Source organism: Carassius auratus, chromosome 12, assembly GCF_003368295.1.
Source record: "Carassius auratus strain Wakin chromosome 12, ASM336829v1, whole genome shotgun sequence".
Taxonomy (NCBI): domain Eukaryota; kingdom Metazoa; phylum Chordata; class Actinopteri; order Cypriniformes; family Cyprinidae; genus Carassius; species Carassius auratus.
In genome coordinates, this window is record NC_039254.1 from 20608080 (window position 1) to 20625214 (window position 17135).

A 17135-nucleotide genomic window follows, 5' to 3' on the forward strand; every position below is an offset into this window, starting at 1 on the left:
TGAGATGACCTCTGCTGAGTTTGACTGCTGTCTGCTGATTGGCTAAGACACCAAGTAGCGGTAAATTGGCCCACAGTTTCTTTGAAAGCAATTTTACATGCAAGTATTTACGAGATAATGGGTATCTGGTGCCAGAAAGTTTCACCTTTTCTTAACGTTCTTAGAAACTATGTATTTATAGCTTGATTTTAAAGCATTTGAAGAGACTACAGAGTTTCCTCCGAAGGGAAGGTGGTCCAGGAGACCTGAGCATATTTTATATTTTCCGCAGTGGATTATTTTACTAGGCTACTTATTGTTGCAAGGCCTGCATGTAGCTCAATTATCGAAATCCATTCTGTGAAGCTTCCACCTTTTTTCTTTTCTGATATTAATGTCAGTGGAAGTTTGGAACTCTTCAGTTATTGAATCAGCAGAGCATTAGCAACTTTTATGCATCCAGCTCTAGACTTGACTGTATTACTGTAATATTATCAAGAAATGTGTACTATTTGGTAATCGGTACTTCTCCAATTTGCAGGTGATATTTGGTTGAAAACACTAGTATTAGAATGTTGGTGAACACATTTGGCTTGCTTGTTGTATCAACGCTTACCACAATAATTAATTTAACTCATATCAAACCAGTCTCATATTGTAGCACCTTCTCTTCTGTGTTTTGTCCATCAGGTATCCCCTTCATCTATCTTCATGGATAGGAGTGGTGCATTATTTGGCTTGTATGTCTCCTACTGTTTTTTCAGCTTCATGAACCATGAGGGTGGAGCACCTCTTTATGACACACTGATGTGCCTCGACATGTTTGGCATCTGTCTTGTCAACACTTTAGGTAAGATAAGAAATTTAGGACTAGACAGAGATTACTGTAATATACACTGCATTGATGAGCCTATAAAAATTATGGTTTCTTATACAGATATATTCATGCAATACAGCTACACAAATATCTATCCATCATTTATATATATTTTCCAAACAGCTTGTACTATGTAAGGTCTCAGGGATGCTGAAGCCTATCCCAACATGATACCACTCATAATACAGTACGCACAATATGAACACTTGCATGTTTATAACATGCATTTAGAAAATAGCTTGATTTGTCGTTTTATGATGACTTTAAAAAATTCAATGAATTCTGTGTACTTTTCTTTATGCAGGTGCTCTGCCAATCATTCACATAACTTTCTTGTGTTACCCATCTTTCCACCGTTTAGCAATGTTGGTATATCTCCTCCTCTCTGTCCACGGTGTTTACTGCTCTGTTATTGCACAGAGTAACGTGCACTGCCTGCAATCTTTCGCTTGGAGGGCAATGTTCTGCTTCATTCTCTTTATGTTGTGTCTAACTGGTTCAGACAGAGGAAGCTCCACTTCTCTTTGCCTCTACCTCACCATAGATACTCTTGTGTTGCTAGGAGGACTAGTCAATATTTCCCACCTGCCAGAGCGCTTCAGCCCTGGGTGGTTTGACTACTGGTTTAATTGTCACCAGAATTGTCATCATGATCATCCTGTCCATTTACATAGTGCTACATATGTCAAATTCGAAATGTATATCAGCATAAAATATTACTTGAATTTAACAAGCTGGACTTGAAGGTCTTTGAAAATCACTGAAGTATACCATCTGGGCATACATGGGGAAATCGGTTTACATTTTGAGAGTATGCATTTATATTTCAACTTTCAACACGGTTAAATTTGACAACACAAAGTTTACGAGTAAAGCTACAAATTATTTAATTAACATCAACTGCCTCCATAATAATATTCTGATACGTACAAATAAAATCAATGCACTGCATAAATTAATTATTTATTATTCGCCAGAATATTAGCAAAAGTGGTTCCCTTTCAAGGGAACTTTGAACTGCGTCCTTTAGGAGTCGCTATGGGGAACACCTCGACGTGACCCTTGCCTGAAGCATACATCAACACCAACGAGTTCGCCAGCGACAGCCTCTGATGTCACTAATGGTGCGACTATAGACAGACACCAGGAGAACACGTCATTCTCTTCTTCTTCACTGACTGTTCTGTCTGAAGCGTGCATCTGAAAGAACTGGTAAGAGCGATATTTCTCTGTATATCATGGCGACTACTAGCAAGCGCTTAGACGATGTGTGCATCTGTGTTGCCGTTATTTGACAGCCGATGACACACGCGATCTTTGCGTCATTTGTTTGGGTGAAGAGCACACACGCGATGTATTGAGGAGGCAATTGGCGTGCATTGTGAGTGTTTTTTTTTTTTCCAAGGAAAAAAAGTTCCGCTCTCGTTCGTCTCTCTTCCGAAAAACAAGGCAGTTTTCAGAAAAACAAAAGCAGGAGATATTTGAGGATGGTGAAGAAGCTGAGGCTGAGCCTTCTCAATCCTCTAGCCCTGCGTATGTAGAGCTGTTGGAGGTTATGGATTGCGTCACTGCAAAGTTGGGCTTGCCATGAAACTGCGCTAACAAGGTGATGCCGTGAGGCTGCCATGCAGAGATCGAAAAGAAATGAAAGAGGCCGTTTTCTTCTCGCATCCATCGGTTTCGTCATTAGAGTTGTGCCAACATTGAGGCGATGCGCGAAAGCAGCTATGAGAGGATGCCCCCTGTAGAAAGAGATTTCTTTCTGCGGGGGAGACATCCTCTCTTAAGCTCACTCCTTGCTATCTAAGCCCCTTCAGAAATTCATCTGGCTTAGATGAAAAGGCATATGCAGCAGCAGGTCAGGCTGTGGTTTTGTTACACACGATGGTGGTGCTTTAAGCATATCAGGCTGATCTGCTAAGAGACCTGGATGGAGGCAAGGGCCTTTCTCCTGATCAGGTAGCCGTACCGCACAATGGACCTCTCTCCATGCTACCAAGCAGGCCGCCGCCGCCATGGGCGGGACTAGGGCGGCCATGGTGGCAGCGGAGAGACATCTGTGGATGAACCTGGCAGACATCGGGTACTCAGGTTTTGCCTTCTGAACTTATCGGTATTTTCATTGAGACTGTGATCAAGGCGTGCTCTGCTGCTTTTTTAGATCTTGAGCGGGGCTCCAGCGCCGGAGGGTGAAGGGGGTATGTAACCCTCTCTGTATACACTTGTGTGTATTAAATTGCTGGTGGTTATGTGTCTACTAATGCATTCTGGTAAAGTTTCCTTTGCAGTGCTCAATTACAGTGTTTACTAAACACTTGCCAGCACCAACCATTTGGCTTCAAGTTCCGGTATTAGGTTGCTGAGATCACAGGCTTCTGCAGGAGCCTCCTTGATCACCAGGCCTGGCACTGCACTGCAGGGAATTTCATGGATGTCCGGCCAGGTCACCCTGAGGGGTCTCCTGGCTGCTTAGTGGTGCTGTCGCATCTAGTGGGAAGTGGAGGTGGCAGTTACAGAAGTCTTCTTGTATATGCTGCCTCAGGTGATGCTCCACTCGACCGAGGTTTGTAAAATTAAGCTTGCCTCTCCCGTGTGATTGAGCGCCTCTGCGATGCTTAGGAACCTTAAGGTACACACGCTAAGCCTTGTGTACTTTCTCAAAACCACATGGTGGTCAGTGTGCACATGAACAATTTGCACACTTTCTAAAATCCACGTTAAGTGGTAAGTGTGCACACAAGACTCTGCACACTTTCTGAATTCCTGTACAGTAAGGGTTACGCGCTCTACCTTGTTCCCTTTCTTGAGATGATAAGACCTTGGTTCCTTGGGCTTCATTCAGCCAGTGTGTATTTATTTTACACTTCAAACATTGCTTCCCTCAACATGAGGGGCTATTTGGGTGATTCTCATGGTAGTTTAGCAGCGCTCCCCTTTTTCCAAAAAGGGTCGCCTATGAGTCCGCTACTCTGAGCTCGGAGTTCTCCTCTCATATGAGACTGAGTTCTCTGTTTTTTCCCCAGAGCGCAGTATTGTTTCAGTAGATCAAGTTGATGATTCTCAATCATACTGTTTTGAGATGCAACATGCCATCTATGAGCTGCTCTCTCAGGGTGCAGTTTCAGTAGAACAGAATTTGAAAATCCATGCTATGGTAAGTGTGCATGTAAAGTCTTTGCACACTTTCTGAAATCCACACTGTGGTAAGATCGCATGCTAGTATTCTGCGTTCTTTCTAAAATCCTACAGTATTGTTCAAAATAATAGCAGTACAATGTGACTAACCAGAATAATCAAGGTTTTTCGTATATTTTTTTATTGCTACGTGGCAAACAAGTTATCAGTAGGTTCAGTAGATTCTCAGAAAACAAATGAGACCCAGCATTCATTATATGCACGCTCTTAAGGCTGTGCAATTGGGCAATTAGTTGAATTAGTTGAAAGGGGTGTGTTCAAAAAAATAGCAGTGTGGCATTCTATCACTGAGGTCATCAATTTTGTGAAGAAACAGGTGTGAATCAGGTGGCCCCTATTTAAGGATGAAGCCAACACTTGTTGAACATGCATTTGAAAGCTGAGGAAAATGGGTCGTTCAAGACATTGTTCAGAAGAACAGCGTACTTTGATTAAAAAGTTGATTAGAGAGGGGAAAACCTATAAAGAGGTGCAAAAAATGATAGGCTGTTCAGCTAAAATGATCTCCAATGCCTTAAAATGGAGAGCAAAACCAGAGAGATGTGGAAGAAAACGGAAGACAACCATCAAAATGGATAGAAGAATAACCAGAATGGCAAAGGCTCAGCCAATGATCACCTCCAGGATGATCAAAGACAGTCTGGAGTTACCTGGAGTACTGTGACAGTTAGAAGACGTCTGTGTGAAGCTAATCTATTTTCAAGAATCCCCCGCAAAGTCCCTCTGTTAAAAAAAAGGCATGTGCAGAAGAGGTTACAATTTGCCAAAGAACACATCAACTGGCCTAAAGAGAAATGGAGGAACATTTTGTGGACTGATGAGAGTAAAATTGTTCTTTTTGGGTCCAAGGGCCACAGGCAGTTTGTGAGACGACCCCCAAACTCTGAATTCAAGCCACAGTACACAGTGAAGACAGTGAAGCATGGAGGTGCAAGCATCATGATATGGGCATGTTTCTCCTACACTGTAATGAATTGCTGTAAAAATTACAGCATTATTTTACAGCCGCGGACTGTTTTTTAATAATACAGCATATTGCTGTAAACTGCAATGCATTCTGGGGTCACGTGTAGGTCTGACTCAAATTTACAGAATTTTGCTGTAAATTTCAAATCTTCGGAGCCGCATCGTCAACGGTCGAGGAGATTAACGTTAAAGACAAGAGGAGTGATTCACAACTGTGGTAAGTGACTTCAGTTTTTTATATTTCTTGTTTGGTAGTTTATAGTATATGAATGCATCTACATTCGCGGATTATATTGGTAACCCCAGATTCAAGCATCATCCGTCCGCGGGGCGCGAGGCAGAATTGCGCGGGGTTTCAGTAGCGCGGTCGCGGTAGGATTTCACACATTTCCCGGCGCTATAGCAGCCATGGACAGAAAATCTCTGGAATCCTTCGTTATGAATGACATGTTTCAGTGCTAATAGTTTATATTCACTGTAACTTAGTGTTTATCAGCACACTTCGTCGTGATTATTTTATGATGTAAAACAACTTTGCACATGCAGTCATCTGTTAACACGGGCGCCGAAATAAAACGCGTTTCTAAAGCCTCGCGGTCAGTCAGGGTCGCTCACGGTGTGTCATATAAATTCTCAGTGGTGCTTTTCTAAGAGGTTAACGTAACCAGTGAGATGTAGATTTTTTTTGAGCATTTGCTAACTTCAGGTAACGTTAATGTGAAAACTTTAACAAATCTGTTTGATATAAAGTCTGCTTTGTATAGTTAGCCTAATTTATTACCTTAGGGCGACCAAATACGTTTTCCTTGAAATTATTAAATATGCTATTTATATATATGTGTCTATATTTATGTCGGCCGGCAAATCTTGTGTGTATTTTGGCACAGGGTGCACAAAGGCACCTTATCAGTGCGGTGACACTTGAACAAATGAACTGATCATGCGCGACACTGACCAATAAACAAACGAGTTGTTTTATTGCGTCTATGACTTGAATCTTATCATCAGTTGTAGTAATGGGAAGTTCGGATCATTTTACCGAATCGGACTTTTGAGTCTCGTTCAGCAAAATGAACGAATCTTTTTTCGAGTCATTTCAAATGAACGAACAACCAGAAGGTTCAGGAAGAAAAAAACAAAGTGCTTGCAGTCTGTTTCACATTAGGAGGCATTTTGCTGCATAATCGATCCACCACAAACCATATACAACTATGGAAGCTCAACTTCCATTAAATGGACTGAAAACGCTCAAGTAACGTTATAGGTCTCAAAACGCTTGCTCTGCGCCAGTGGATACACACCATAGACAGTAAAAGAAATATGTGCATGTCACAGACTGTCTGGGCATGCACTTCCGCGTTTCAGAGATCCGCCTTTTACTTTCCGTCAACATTACATTAATTAACGTTTAGAAAATTTATTTTTGACATTTGTGAATCAGTTCAGAATCGTCTGCTTATGCATTGCGATACATTTAAGAATCACATTTTTATCCCACCCCTACTAAATATAGTATGTAATGTAAATGTAAAAATCTGAAATACAAAAAAAAAAAAAAAAAAATGGTATAGGTATTAATTACTATTGTGATATTGATTGTTTTAGGAGACACTTTGACAAGTGGGCACTGGATGCTGAGTATTGAAGGCGAGGTGGTGTGTGAGGGCACTCAGCCCAGTTTCCTGTCCGGCCTTGCCACTCTGTTTGCTGCTTATTACTAGTTTAATCTTGAGTATCAGGAGGAAGCAGTGTGTACCTTGGAGTTCATTCAAAGGTAATGGTTGAATTCTAACAACTTCAGAACCAGCATTTTATAGATAAGTTATATCAGAACATTCCTTTTAATAATGTTATGTTATCAGTGTTATTTCTGTTGATGCCTTTAAAACAATGTGTCTTAACTCAAGAAGAGAATATATTTGTCTCCCTATTTAACACCAGCAAGCTATTGAGTTAAATATGTTTTTTTTTTTTATTATTAGTGGACATCTCCAACTTTCTTGGAGGTCCTAAAACCGCTCTTAATTACATATTGTCTGTTTCATGACCCTTTAGGTGCTTTGTGGGCATAAATCCAGAGAGAGGACCCAAAGCCAAGGGAAAAGTGCCATCGAAATAAAAGCAGGACAAGTGATACAGAAGAAAATGTGTGGCAGTCAACCCACATGTTGCCACTCTTCTGTGCAAATTCCAATGGAATTTCTGAAATGTAAGGATACACACACACCAAGATTGCGTCTTCCTTTTATTGTTCTCTATCTGCCTTTGACTGTACCTCTCATCCCTGTATCTGTCTCTGACTGTATCTGTCCTCCCCCTATTTGTTTCTGAAAGTATTATTATGTTTTGTAATATATCTAATGTATTGTCCTCTTTACTCTTTTCAATATTTCTAGTCACACTTTGAATCCTGGGATGGAACTTCATCTGGAGCATAATTGTTATTTGGTTGATTTTTATCTGTTTGATGGAAAGTTTGTATGACTTCTGCAAGTGCGCGGCTCCTTCCGGTCAGTCATGCATCACTTTTTTTTGTATGACTTGTTTGGCAATATTGGTCTATTCCTTAATGATGATAGCTATCTGAAAATGTCTTTGTGGTTTTTAAAGGATTAGTTCACCCAAAAATGAAAATTAAGTCAATAATTACTTATGCCGTTTCACACCCGTAAGATCTTCGTTCATCCTCACAACAGACATTAAGATGTGGCTCAGTGAAGCGTGCATTTCTAGCAAGATCATTTCTTTTTTTTCAATGCCCAGAAAGCCTCTAAAACATTTAAAACAATTCATGTGACTACAGTTGTTCAACCTAAATATTATAAAGCGACGTGAATACTTTTTTTGCCCCCCCCCCCACCCCCATCTCCCAAAACAACGATTTTATTCAACTATATCTAGTGATGGGCGATCTCAAAACACTGCTTCATGAAGCTTAGAAGCTTTACGAATCTTTTGTTTCAAATCATTTGCTCAGAACGTGTATCAAACTGCAAAAGTCACACGAACCATTGAAATTTCAAAACACTTATGACGTAACGAAGCCTCATTTACTGAAATCATGTGACTTTGGCAGTTTGATATGCTCTGATTTGAACTGAAAGATTAATAAAGCTTTGAAGCTTCATGAAGCAGTGTCATCCATCACGAGATACTGTTGAATAGTCATTATTTAGTTTTTTGGCACACAAAAAGTATTTTCATTGATTCATTACACTAAGGTTGAACCACTGTAGTCACATAAACTGTTTTAAATATGTTTTTAGTACCTTTCTGGGCATTGGAAAGGGAAATGATCTTGCTAGCAATGTAGGCATCACTGGGCCATCAGGTTTTATAAAAAATATCTTAATGTGTGTTGTGAAGATGAACAAAGGTTTTAAGGGTGTGGAATGACATGAGGGTGAGAAATGACAGAATTTTCACTTTTGGGTGAACTGTTTTAATATGACCATGTTGGTCATGTTTCGGTTATAACGCAGTTTGAATATTTCTTTGTGTCAAGGTCCATGATGGCCATTATGTTCCAAGTAATAAAAAAGAAATCATGCCAAAATTTCATATCCATTTAAAAAAAAATGAAATAATTTTAAAATAAATAAAAATGAGTTCAAAATAATATACTTTTTATGTCATTTTTTTATGTAAATTTGAAAGTGATATATAACATTTTGACCTGTTTTTTTTAGATTTTAAAAATGTTATTTTTTTATATTTTTTTGGTGAATTAAGTTATGCATTATATAACACTTTATGCAGTTAAAGTTAAGTCAGCAATAGGGAAAATATATTGTATGCTATCATTTTACATACTTTAAATATAGCAAATACACATATGCTTTTTTTCAAAGAATTGCTTTGCACAGTAAACTACTTGAAAGTGTGCATTTGCTATTTAAATAATTGTTAAATGCCATATACAATGTATTAAAAATGCAGTATATAATATATTTTTTTGTAAAAATGCAGTATACAAAATATAAAAAAATTACTGTAAATTTTACAGTAAAATACTGGCAGCAGGGTTGCCAGCCAGGTACTGTAAATTTTACAGTAGTCTTACTGTAATTTAATTTACAGAATTTTACTGTAATTGAGAATACAGGAAAAATCTGTAAATTAAATTACAGTACGACTACTGTAAAATTTACAGTACCTGGCTGGCAACCCTGCTGCCAGTATTTTACTGTAAAATTTACAGTAATTTTTTAACAGTGTACTATGGTGTTGGGCCTATTTATCGCATACCAGGGATCATGGATCAGTTTGCATATGTTAAAATACTTGAAGAGGTCATGTTGCCCTATGCTGAAGAGGACATGCCCTTGAAATGGTTGTTTCAACAAGACAATGACCCAAAACACACTAGTAAACGGGCAAAGTCTTGGTTCCAAACCAACAAAATTAATGTTATGGAGTGGCCAGCCCAATCTCCAGACCTTAATCCAATTGAGAACTTGTGGGGTGATATCAAAAATGCTGTTTCTGAAGCAAAACCAAGAAATGTGAATGAATTGTGGAATGTTGTTAAAGAATCATGGAGTGGAATAACAGCTGAGAGGTGCCACAAGTTGGTTGACTCCATGCCACACAGATGTCAAGCAGTTTTAAAAAACTGTGGTCATACAACTAAATATAGTTTAGTGATTCACAGGATTGCTAAATCCCAGAAAAAAAAATGTTTGTACAAAATAGTTTTGAGTTTGTACAGTCAAAGGTAGACACTGCTATTTTTTTGAACACACCCCTTTCAACTAATTGCCCAATTGCACAGCCTTAAGAGCGTGCATATCATGAATGCTGGGTCTTGTTTGTTTTCTGACAATCTACTGAATCTACTGGTAACTTGTTTGCCACGTAGCAATAAAAAATATACTAAAAACCTTGATTATTCTGGTTAGTCACATTGTACTGCTATTATTTTGAACAATACTGTATATGGTCAGGGCTTTGCACGGTTGCTTTGTGCCCTTTCTTGAGTTGGTAAAAGCCCATTCATCTTGGGCGCCATTTCATGTATCCTCGGATACCTATCTAAACAGGGTATTACAGGAACAGTTGAGAGAGCTCTTTCAGCAAGCTTATGTGTAAGCTAGCGGTAGCCCCTGTGTGACAGGCAGGACTTGAAAGGTAGAAAATGCTAGGTTCTTAGCCATATCCCTTTAAAGGAATCTTTCCTGATTCCAAGCCTTCAGCTCTACCCTGGGCCGAGGCTCTAACAAATAAGTTGGGTATGTAGCTTAGGCCTTTGACCATAAGCGGTACTGTCACAGACAGCCGTCTAAACGTCCCAGGGGCAACTCCTGTGGAAATGGTAGAGTTGGTACTTAGTGCTCGCAATGCTTCTGGCCTGCACTCCCCTCGGCATGGCGGCATGGGTATACTGTTCCCCATAGCGCCCCCTAGAGGACACAGTTCAAAGTTCCCTTGAAAGGAATGTCTCAGGTTACGAATGTAAACATGGTTCCGTGAGTAGAGAACGTGACACTGCGTCCTCTAGCTCCCTGCCATGCTTCGGACGCAAGCTTCAGATGAAGAAGTGAATGACGTGTTCTCCCGGTGCCTGTTTATAGTCACACCGGTAGTGACTGTAGGCTGTAGCTGGCCAACAAGTTGGTGTTTTATTCAATGTATGCTTCAGACACGGGTCACGACAAGGTGTTCCCCATAGCACCCCCTAGAGGATTTAGTGTCTCGTTTCCTACTCCCTACTCATTCCCTACTCAGTGGACCATGGCTACATTCGGAACCTGAGACGATTCTGCAGCTATTGTATTCAACATGTTTTTTTTTTTTGTTTTTTTTTACCAACATCCCCTCAACTTGAAACCGCAGGGCTGCGTGGTGCCGTTTATGTGCATGAACACACTATAAATCACAAGTAATCGTAAACAAAGAAGCTACTTTAAATCTAAGCTACATATTGTCTGGAAGTGGCTCCTGAAAGGCTAGGTAACTTGCATTTGTATTGTTATTGGAGACTAAAATGTGTGTGACATTTTAAATAGATAGTGTTTGATCTATGTTCATTAATACTGATGATTGGTCAAATATGCATAGCAATTTCTAAATATACTCCAATTACCTCTGAGAACTAATTTTAAAATTGGAACGAATGGGTATTCTGAGTATTGCATACAGAAAAACAGCCGAACATTCACTATGGGCTGTTTTCATGCCTGGCTCATTGGGAGTTTTTTTATCCAAACTTGCAAATTTTCTTCCAGATTGGTTTGTTTTTCATGTGCAAATAATCTACCTCTTAAAAGGGTGCATTGCAGTACCCAAATACCTGTGTCCAAACTATCCTAATCATCCACAGCTCTGTAATGCCTTAAAAAATTAATTAGCAATTATTTAAAACTAAATTATGTTTCAGTGACTGCAGAGTAATGTGAATTATGTACCTTTGATAAGACAGAACACAAGGATTAATAATGATGTTCAATACTTTTTAACATTCTTCAGAGCTCTGCTTTTCTGCTTAATAATAATTTCAAATAATCACAATTATCCTGGTGTTTTGTGATGTTCCAACTGATTTCAAATCCTTTATTAAGGCCATAATAGAGTCTCAATCCATTTAGTCCTAACTGTGAAGCATTTCCGCTCTTTCATATCAAATCCTTTTGCATGAGAGCATAATGTTAGTCTTCATCAGAGCTGCTGTCCTCCTCAGCTTCAGACACATCAGGGATGGGGAACCTCAGAATGGCCGCCACTCCACTCAACTGATTCAACTCTGCAGAGACAAAAATCACACCAGGTCAGTCACATTGCGAACCAAAATAGATCTGAAACAAAGACTACAGAAAAGAAACTTACGTTCTCCAGATACGTGTAGGCTTGAGAATATTCTAAAAAAATAGCATTAAACAGAAGAGCTCAAATATTTTGCATAACACAGATGAGATAACAAAAATATATGACCATACACAATCATTTGAATACCTGACATTTCCTCCATTTTCCTTCACGTTGTCTACAAGCCGAACATACCGGCTGCGAGTGGCTATGTCTTGATGTCTGTCATGGAGACAACAAATAAAATGCATATTTTTATATGAAGTACACAATTAAACAGTATAGACCATTACATATTTATTTGATTACTTTTTAAAATGTACCTAAATAGTTTGTCACTGATCAGCAGGATGTCAACGGCTAAAGCTTCACTCGCTCTTTCCACATGAGCCAATCTGTACAGAGCAAAAGCTTTAATAGACGCAAATACTGTTATAAATGATCATGTCTGAAGAATGGCATTCTACTAACTACTACTTATAGTAAATAACTCTGCAACAACATATAAACTGACTCTCATTGGAGTATTAATAGACTTATGTTAGAGTTAGCAGAATAATTTGACAAATATTTGCTTACAGTAAGTAGAATGCTTGATGGAGGATCATCAAAATAAAGTGTTAGCAGATATTAAACATACAGTTGCAAAGTTGCTTACAGTTGGTAGAATGTCTAAAAAATACTATGATGATAAAGTGTGATGAATGTTTTTTTTTTCCTCATTGAGATGGTGTGTGTAATACTGACAGGAATGACTTATTTAAATAGTAGTGATTATTATCACCCATAGAAAGCTCGATCAGGCTCTTGTTGAAGCATCTTGTAAAAGTCTTCCAAAGCCTTAACCTCTCCAGCTGCCTAAAACAGAAAAAAAAAACTGTGATGGAAATGCTAGAAGTTATATGTGCAAATATACAAATCCAAATTTGGTCACCTTGGTGTCTGACAATCTGGCGGTGACTGCTGGATCACACAGCACTTCTGTAGAATTAAAATCTCACATTAATATTGTCACATTAAAACAACAAAGAAAAAAAAAACTTAAATGCAGATACACAAATGTGAATATGACATTTTTATGACAATATCCCTCTCGGTATGTACTTTTTTGCTCTTTTAATTCCATAATAAGCATATTCAATTATTTAATATTTTCATGCATGTCTAAGGTCAGTAATTTGCAAAAAAAAAAATGTGTCCAAATGATATCCATCTAAGGGGTTGCCGCACAATGATATATTTAAGATTTAATATCTTTGCATATAATCAAGACGCCTAAAATCAGATTATTTGTAATGTTTAGTTATTTTATAGTTTCATGAGTCACAAACGTTTCATTAGGTGACTTCACATTATGTAACGCTATTCTATTCCTTGAAGAACTGTAGATTTTTTCCCCTATCCCAATTAAATCTGTCAAGCCTGCTAGTCAATTGTGAAGGTTTTGCACATCTCTACTTTTGAAAGGTGAACAGAGTATTGACCTTTAAGTGAATACTTGTGTCCAGATGAGGAGTGCACCACCATGAATTTGGATCTGTTCTCCAGGAGAATTTTACAATCTTGCCTCACAGCCTCTCTAAACAGGTATGAGATGAACTGATCTTTCACAAATCCAGGGCTGGCCACCAGAATACACTTCACCACTGAAAAACACAAATGCAACAAAAAAAATCAGTATTTATTCGTCCATTCTTATTATCTGAATAAAAAAATAATAACAATTACCATCAAAACTGAAGTGTCTAAGAATGCCCTGCATGACAGCCTCGTAAAATCTCTCTAATGCCTGAAAGAGAACACAATCATTGTATGCATATTTTGTAATACTCATGCATCAACTGAGAAGCATCTATGCAGCACATGCAGAAACAATAGTTGCATCTATTGTATTTCTAATGGATTACATTTATCGATTACAGTTTTAAAAAAAGATTACATCTTTTGCTAACAATCATTTCCTCAATATAATGATAATGCATTTTCAGATTTATTGTCATGAGGTTTTATTGGCTCACCTTGTCATGTTGAGCACAACTGCCTTTCCTCTTGCGGGGGATGGTGACCTCAACCTTTGCCCTTAGTAAGGTCATGGCTGGCGTCACGAGAACCAGATTGGCCAGACCTTCCTGCATCACAACAGCAGCCACATCTGCTTTCTGAGCAGGGTCACATGCCTGCTCTGTTGATGAGGGAAGAATCGGGGTTCAAATAAACTAGCGATGAGCTGGATCAGATTCATTTATGTTTTAGTATGCTCATGGTTGCTCTCTGCCATGCAGTTGACTGCAGCTGTCAAGCCATTTAAGATGCTTGGTGAAGTACAACTACAAAATTCAGCTCTGTTTCTCACATCATGTTTCTTTACATACCACCCTTATTAAATTGAAGTGCCTGTAAATGCTAACATAATAAAAAAAAAATAATAAAAAAGTAACTACAAGCCTTCTAGGTCTGGAAAGCATTAAAACAATCCTTTTTACCATGGTAGCTGTAAAAAAAAAAAAAAAAGTCACTAACATTTTTCTAAATTTTAATTCTAGTTTGGGTGGGAAATTAACGTAAAAATCCCGGATACGAGATTCATCTCAAGTGATTGTAAACAGACGGGACAAATTACAAAAATAAAAATTAGAGCTTGATAGAGGTGATCAACATCCATTTCCACTGCATGAAAGAAGAAAGCAGTGTGATTTATTTGCAAAATATATATATTTTTGCATTTCAAAGAAATACAAATCCATTTTTTAAACCTAGATGCCAACATAAAATTATAAAAATATTATAAATATTATGAAACCTTTATTTTTTATAATCTTGTCATTTTCTTTTGTTACATTTTGTTACATAGTATGTGAAATTCTTACTAGTCAGAAAAACTACTAAAAACACCCCAACACATTACCAATTCTGTCTAAAACCACGCTGTCCCAGAGTTTTTTGGCAAGAGTGAACTTCCTGTTGAGCTCCAGTTCAATGGTATGATAGGCACCCATCTACATATTACACAAGAGAAAAAAAGTATTCACATGCTAGGTATGGAAATGTAGGCTAAATTAAAGGGAGTGTTCACCCAAATAGCAAAATTATGTCATAAAAACACTTACCCTCATGTTGTTCCAAACCAACAAGACCTTTGTTTATCTTTGGAACACAGTTTAAGATATTTTAGATTACTGAATAAAGTCGTAGTTTTTGCTATTTTTGGACCAAAATGTATTTCCGATGCTTCAAAAAATTCTAACTGACCCTCTGATGTCACATGGACTACTTTGATGATGTTTTTCTTTCCTTACTGGACATGGACAGTATACCGTTCACACAGCTTTAATGGAGGGACTGAGAGCTCTCAGACTAAATCTGAAATATCTTAAACTGTGTTCCAAAGATAAACGGAGGTCTTACGGGTTTGGAACGACATGAGGGTTTATTGACATAATTTTGCTATTTGGGTGAACTACCCCTTTAACATACTGAATATTCCCAAAGGCCAATATAAATTCCTATACTTAATATTCAAATTTATACAGTATATATTATATTTTAGGTGTGAAGTTGGCACAAATGTCAACACCATTTATCATCTATTTTATCATATATTTTACATAAATTGACATGTCATAAGTGCAACAAACCTTTGAAATATGAAACAAATTGAAATTGAAATATTTTAAAAAGCAATCTATACATTTCTAAATGCTCTCTGACCTTCACATACTGGTTTTCCTGGATGTTTGTTCCTTTGACTCGGAGCTGACAGGCCTGGGAATCAAAGTCTATCGTCTCCACACATAAAGTCAGTGTGGTGCGCACACGTGAACTGCCCACACTGCCTGTGGAGGACTCTGTCTGCACTTTCCTGTTTGTGACATCAGATTGATTCCATGGAGAAGAAAAATCTAGCTAATAAGTGTAATAATAAAAAATAAAAAAACTGGAAAAAGGTACAGACCTTATGGTTGAGGCTTGGAGGCTGTCGCCCACTTGCAGCAGGTTGTAGGTGTGCCACATATCCTCTGCTTCCTCAGGTATTAGTGTCACCTGACTGAAAATAAATAAATAATCGAAACAGAAGACAGACATTTTCAGACATTGCCTACTTTGCTCTTTAACTCTAAAGCCAAGTCAGTTCACTCTTGGGACTGCACTAGGGCAGCTATTTACTGCTCCAATCTGACTTAATGGGGTAATAATGCAATTATGAAATCTACTGTCTTTTTTTAAATAAACAAAATAATTAAAATCTGACATGAATGATATCAAACATTTTTTACACTACTTAATGTTACATCTATTTATATATTTTATTATATTTATATTAAATCTGAACTCAATCCAGCAACAACATGGTTGTTATACGAGTTAGCTGAAGAAAAAGTCAAAGTACATATGAAATCAAAAACTGACCATATTTACTTTATTAGCGAATTTGACTAGTTATGTGATAAAGTTTGCAAAACTTTTTGTGCGTATCTGGAGTGAATTAATTTATCACTTTAAATAATGCAAATTATCTGAAATAAAATAACTTAGCACACAACTAGCCACAATCGGTCAATAGAAGGCGCTACAGGAAAATAAAAAGGCATTTTGGGGCTGTGGCAATATTGTGTTTGTGAAACTATCATGCCAAGTTTGCCAACAAAGCACTGGGTTAACAATGACAGCATCTGAAGTATAACAGGCGCTTTTCCAAGTCAGTTCGACAAACAAAGAAACATTACACTAATGTAATTTTATTCATACCAAAGTACCAAGTTGTTGCAGTATGATTCCACCACTGCATCATGGTACTTCCACAGCACTCTGAATGCGCACAGAAAGCACTTACCCGGCATTATCCTTCTCGATGTCTTTATGAACCAACTTCATGGTCAAAGAGGTTAGCTATTCAAAACCAAAATTCATATTTGATTGTGAGTGTTCAATTCCATTTAATCGTCGATTCTGGTGACGTTTCCGCATCAGCAGTGGCACATTTCTGCCACTTTAGAATGAATCGGACGATTCGAACTGTCGCTTTCTGAACGCGTCAGATAGCTGATGAATTGCGTCATTAAGTCACTTCTATCTTTGGTTACTTCCGTAGGCTAAATAAAACAAACAAACAAAAACATTCCATTGGCTGGAAGAGCAAATACATTTATATTTAATTTATCTGCCGGATGTATTATTTAACTACATTTTATGAATAATTTGCAATCGGTGTTAATAAAATATATTAACCATTCGACCTGAGAAATGGTTTACATCACAACATTAACGAGGGTTAACAGTGTTTTTGCGTTTATACGGTAAATCTGACGTTACAGAC

The 17135-nt window shown here is 37.9% G+C and overlaps 2 protein-coding genes and 1 long non-coding RNA gene across 3 annotated transcripts; 2 read left to right on the forward strand and 1 right to left on the reverse strand.

Moving 5' to 3' along the window:
- Positions 1 to 140: 140 nt before the first annotated feature.
- paqr4b (progestin and adipoQ receptor family member IVb) lies at positions 141 to 2110 on the forward strand. The gene is made up of 2 exons (XM_026277679.1): positions 141 to 829; positions 1161 to 2110. Exons 1-2 carry the CDS (start codon positions 691 to 693, stop codon positions 1598 to 1600), a joined length of 579 nt encoding a protein of 192 aa, XP_026133464.1. The 5' UTR covers positions 141 to 690; the 3' UTR covers positions 1601 to 2110.
- A 4620-nt stretch (positions 2111 to 6730) lies between these two features.
- Positions 6731 to 8217, forward strand: LOC113112254 (uncharacterized). Its single transcript, XR_003293410.1, has 3 exons — positions 6731 to 6791; positions 7073 to 7226; positions 7414 to 8217. It is a non-coding gene; the product is annotated as an uncharacterized LOC113112254 (long non-coding RNA).
- A 3322-nt stretch (positions 8218 to 11539) lies between these two features.
- Positions 11540 to 16865, reverse strand: pelo (pelota mRNA surveillance and ribosome rescue factor). The gene is made up of 13 exons (XM_026277557.1): positions 16653 to 16865; positions 15774 to 15866; positions 15530 to 15680; positions 14727 to 14817; positions 13840 to 14003; positions 13550 to 13610; positions 13306 to 13467; positions 12756 to 12802; positions 12606 to 12679; positions 12145 to 12216; positions 11969 to 12043; positions 11843 to 11874; positions 11540 to 11759 (listed from the first exon to the last, which is right to left on the reverse strand). Exons 1-13 carry the CDS (start codon positions 16691 to 16693, stop codon positions 11665 to 11667), a joined length of 1158 nt encoding a protein of 385 aa, XP_026133342.1. The 5' UTR covers positions 16694 to 16865; the 3' UTR covers positions 11540 to 11664.
- Positions 16866 to 17135: the final 270 nt, after the last annotated feature.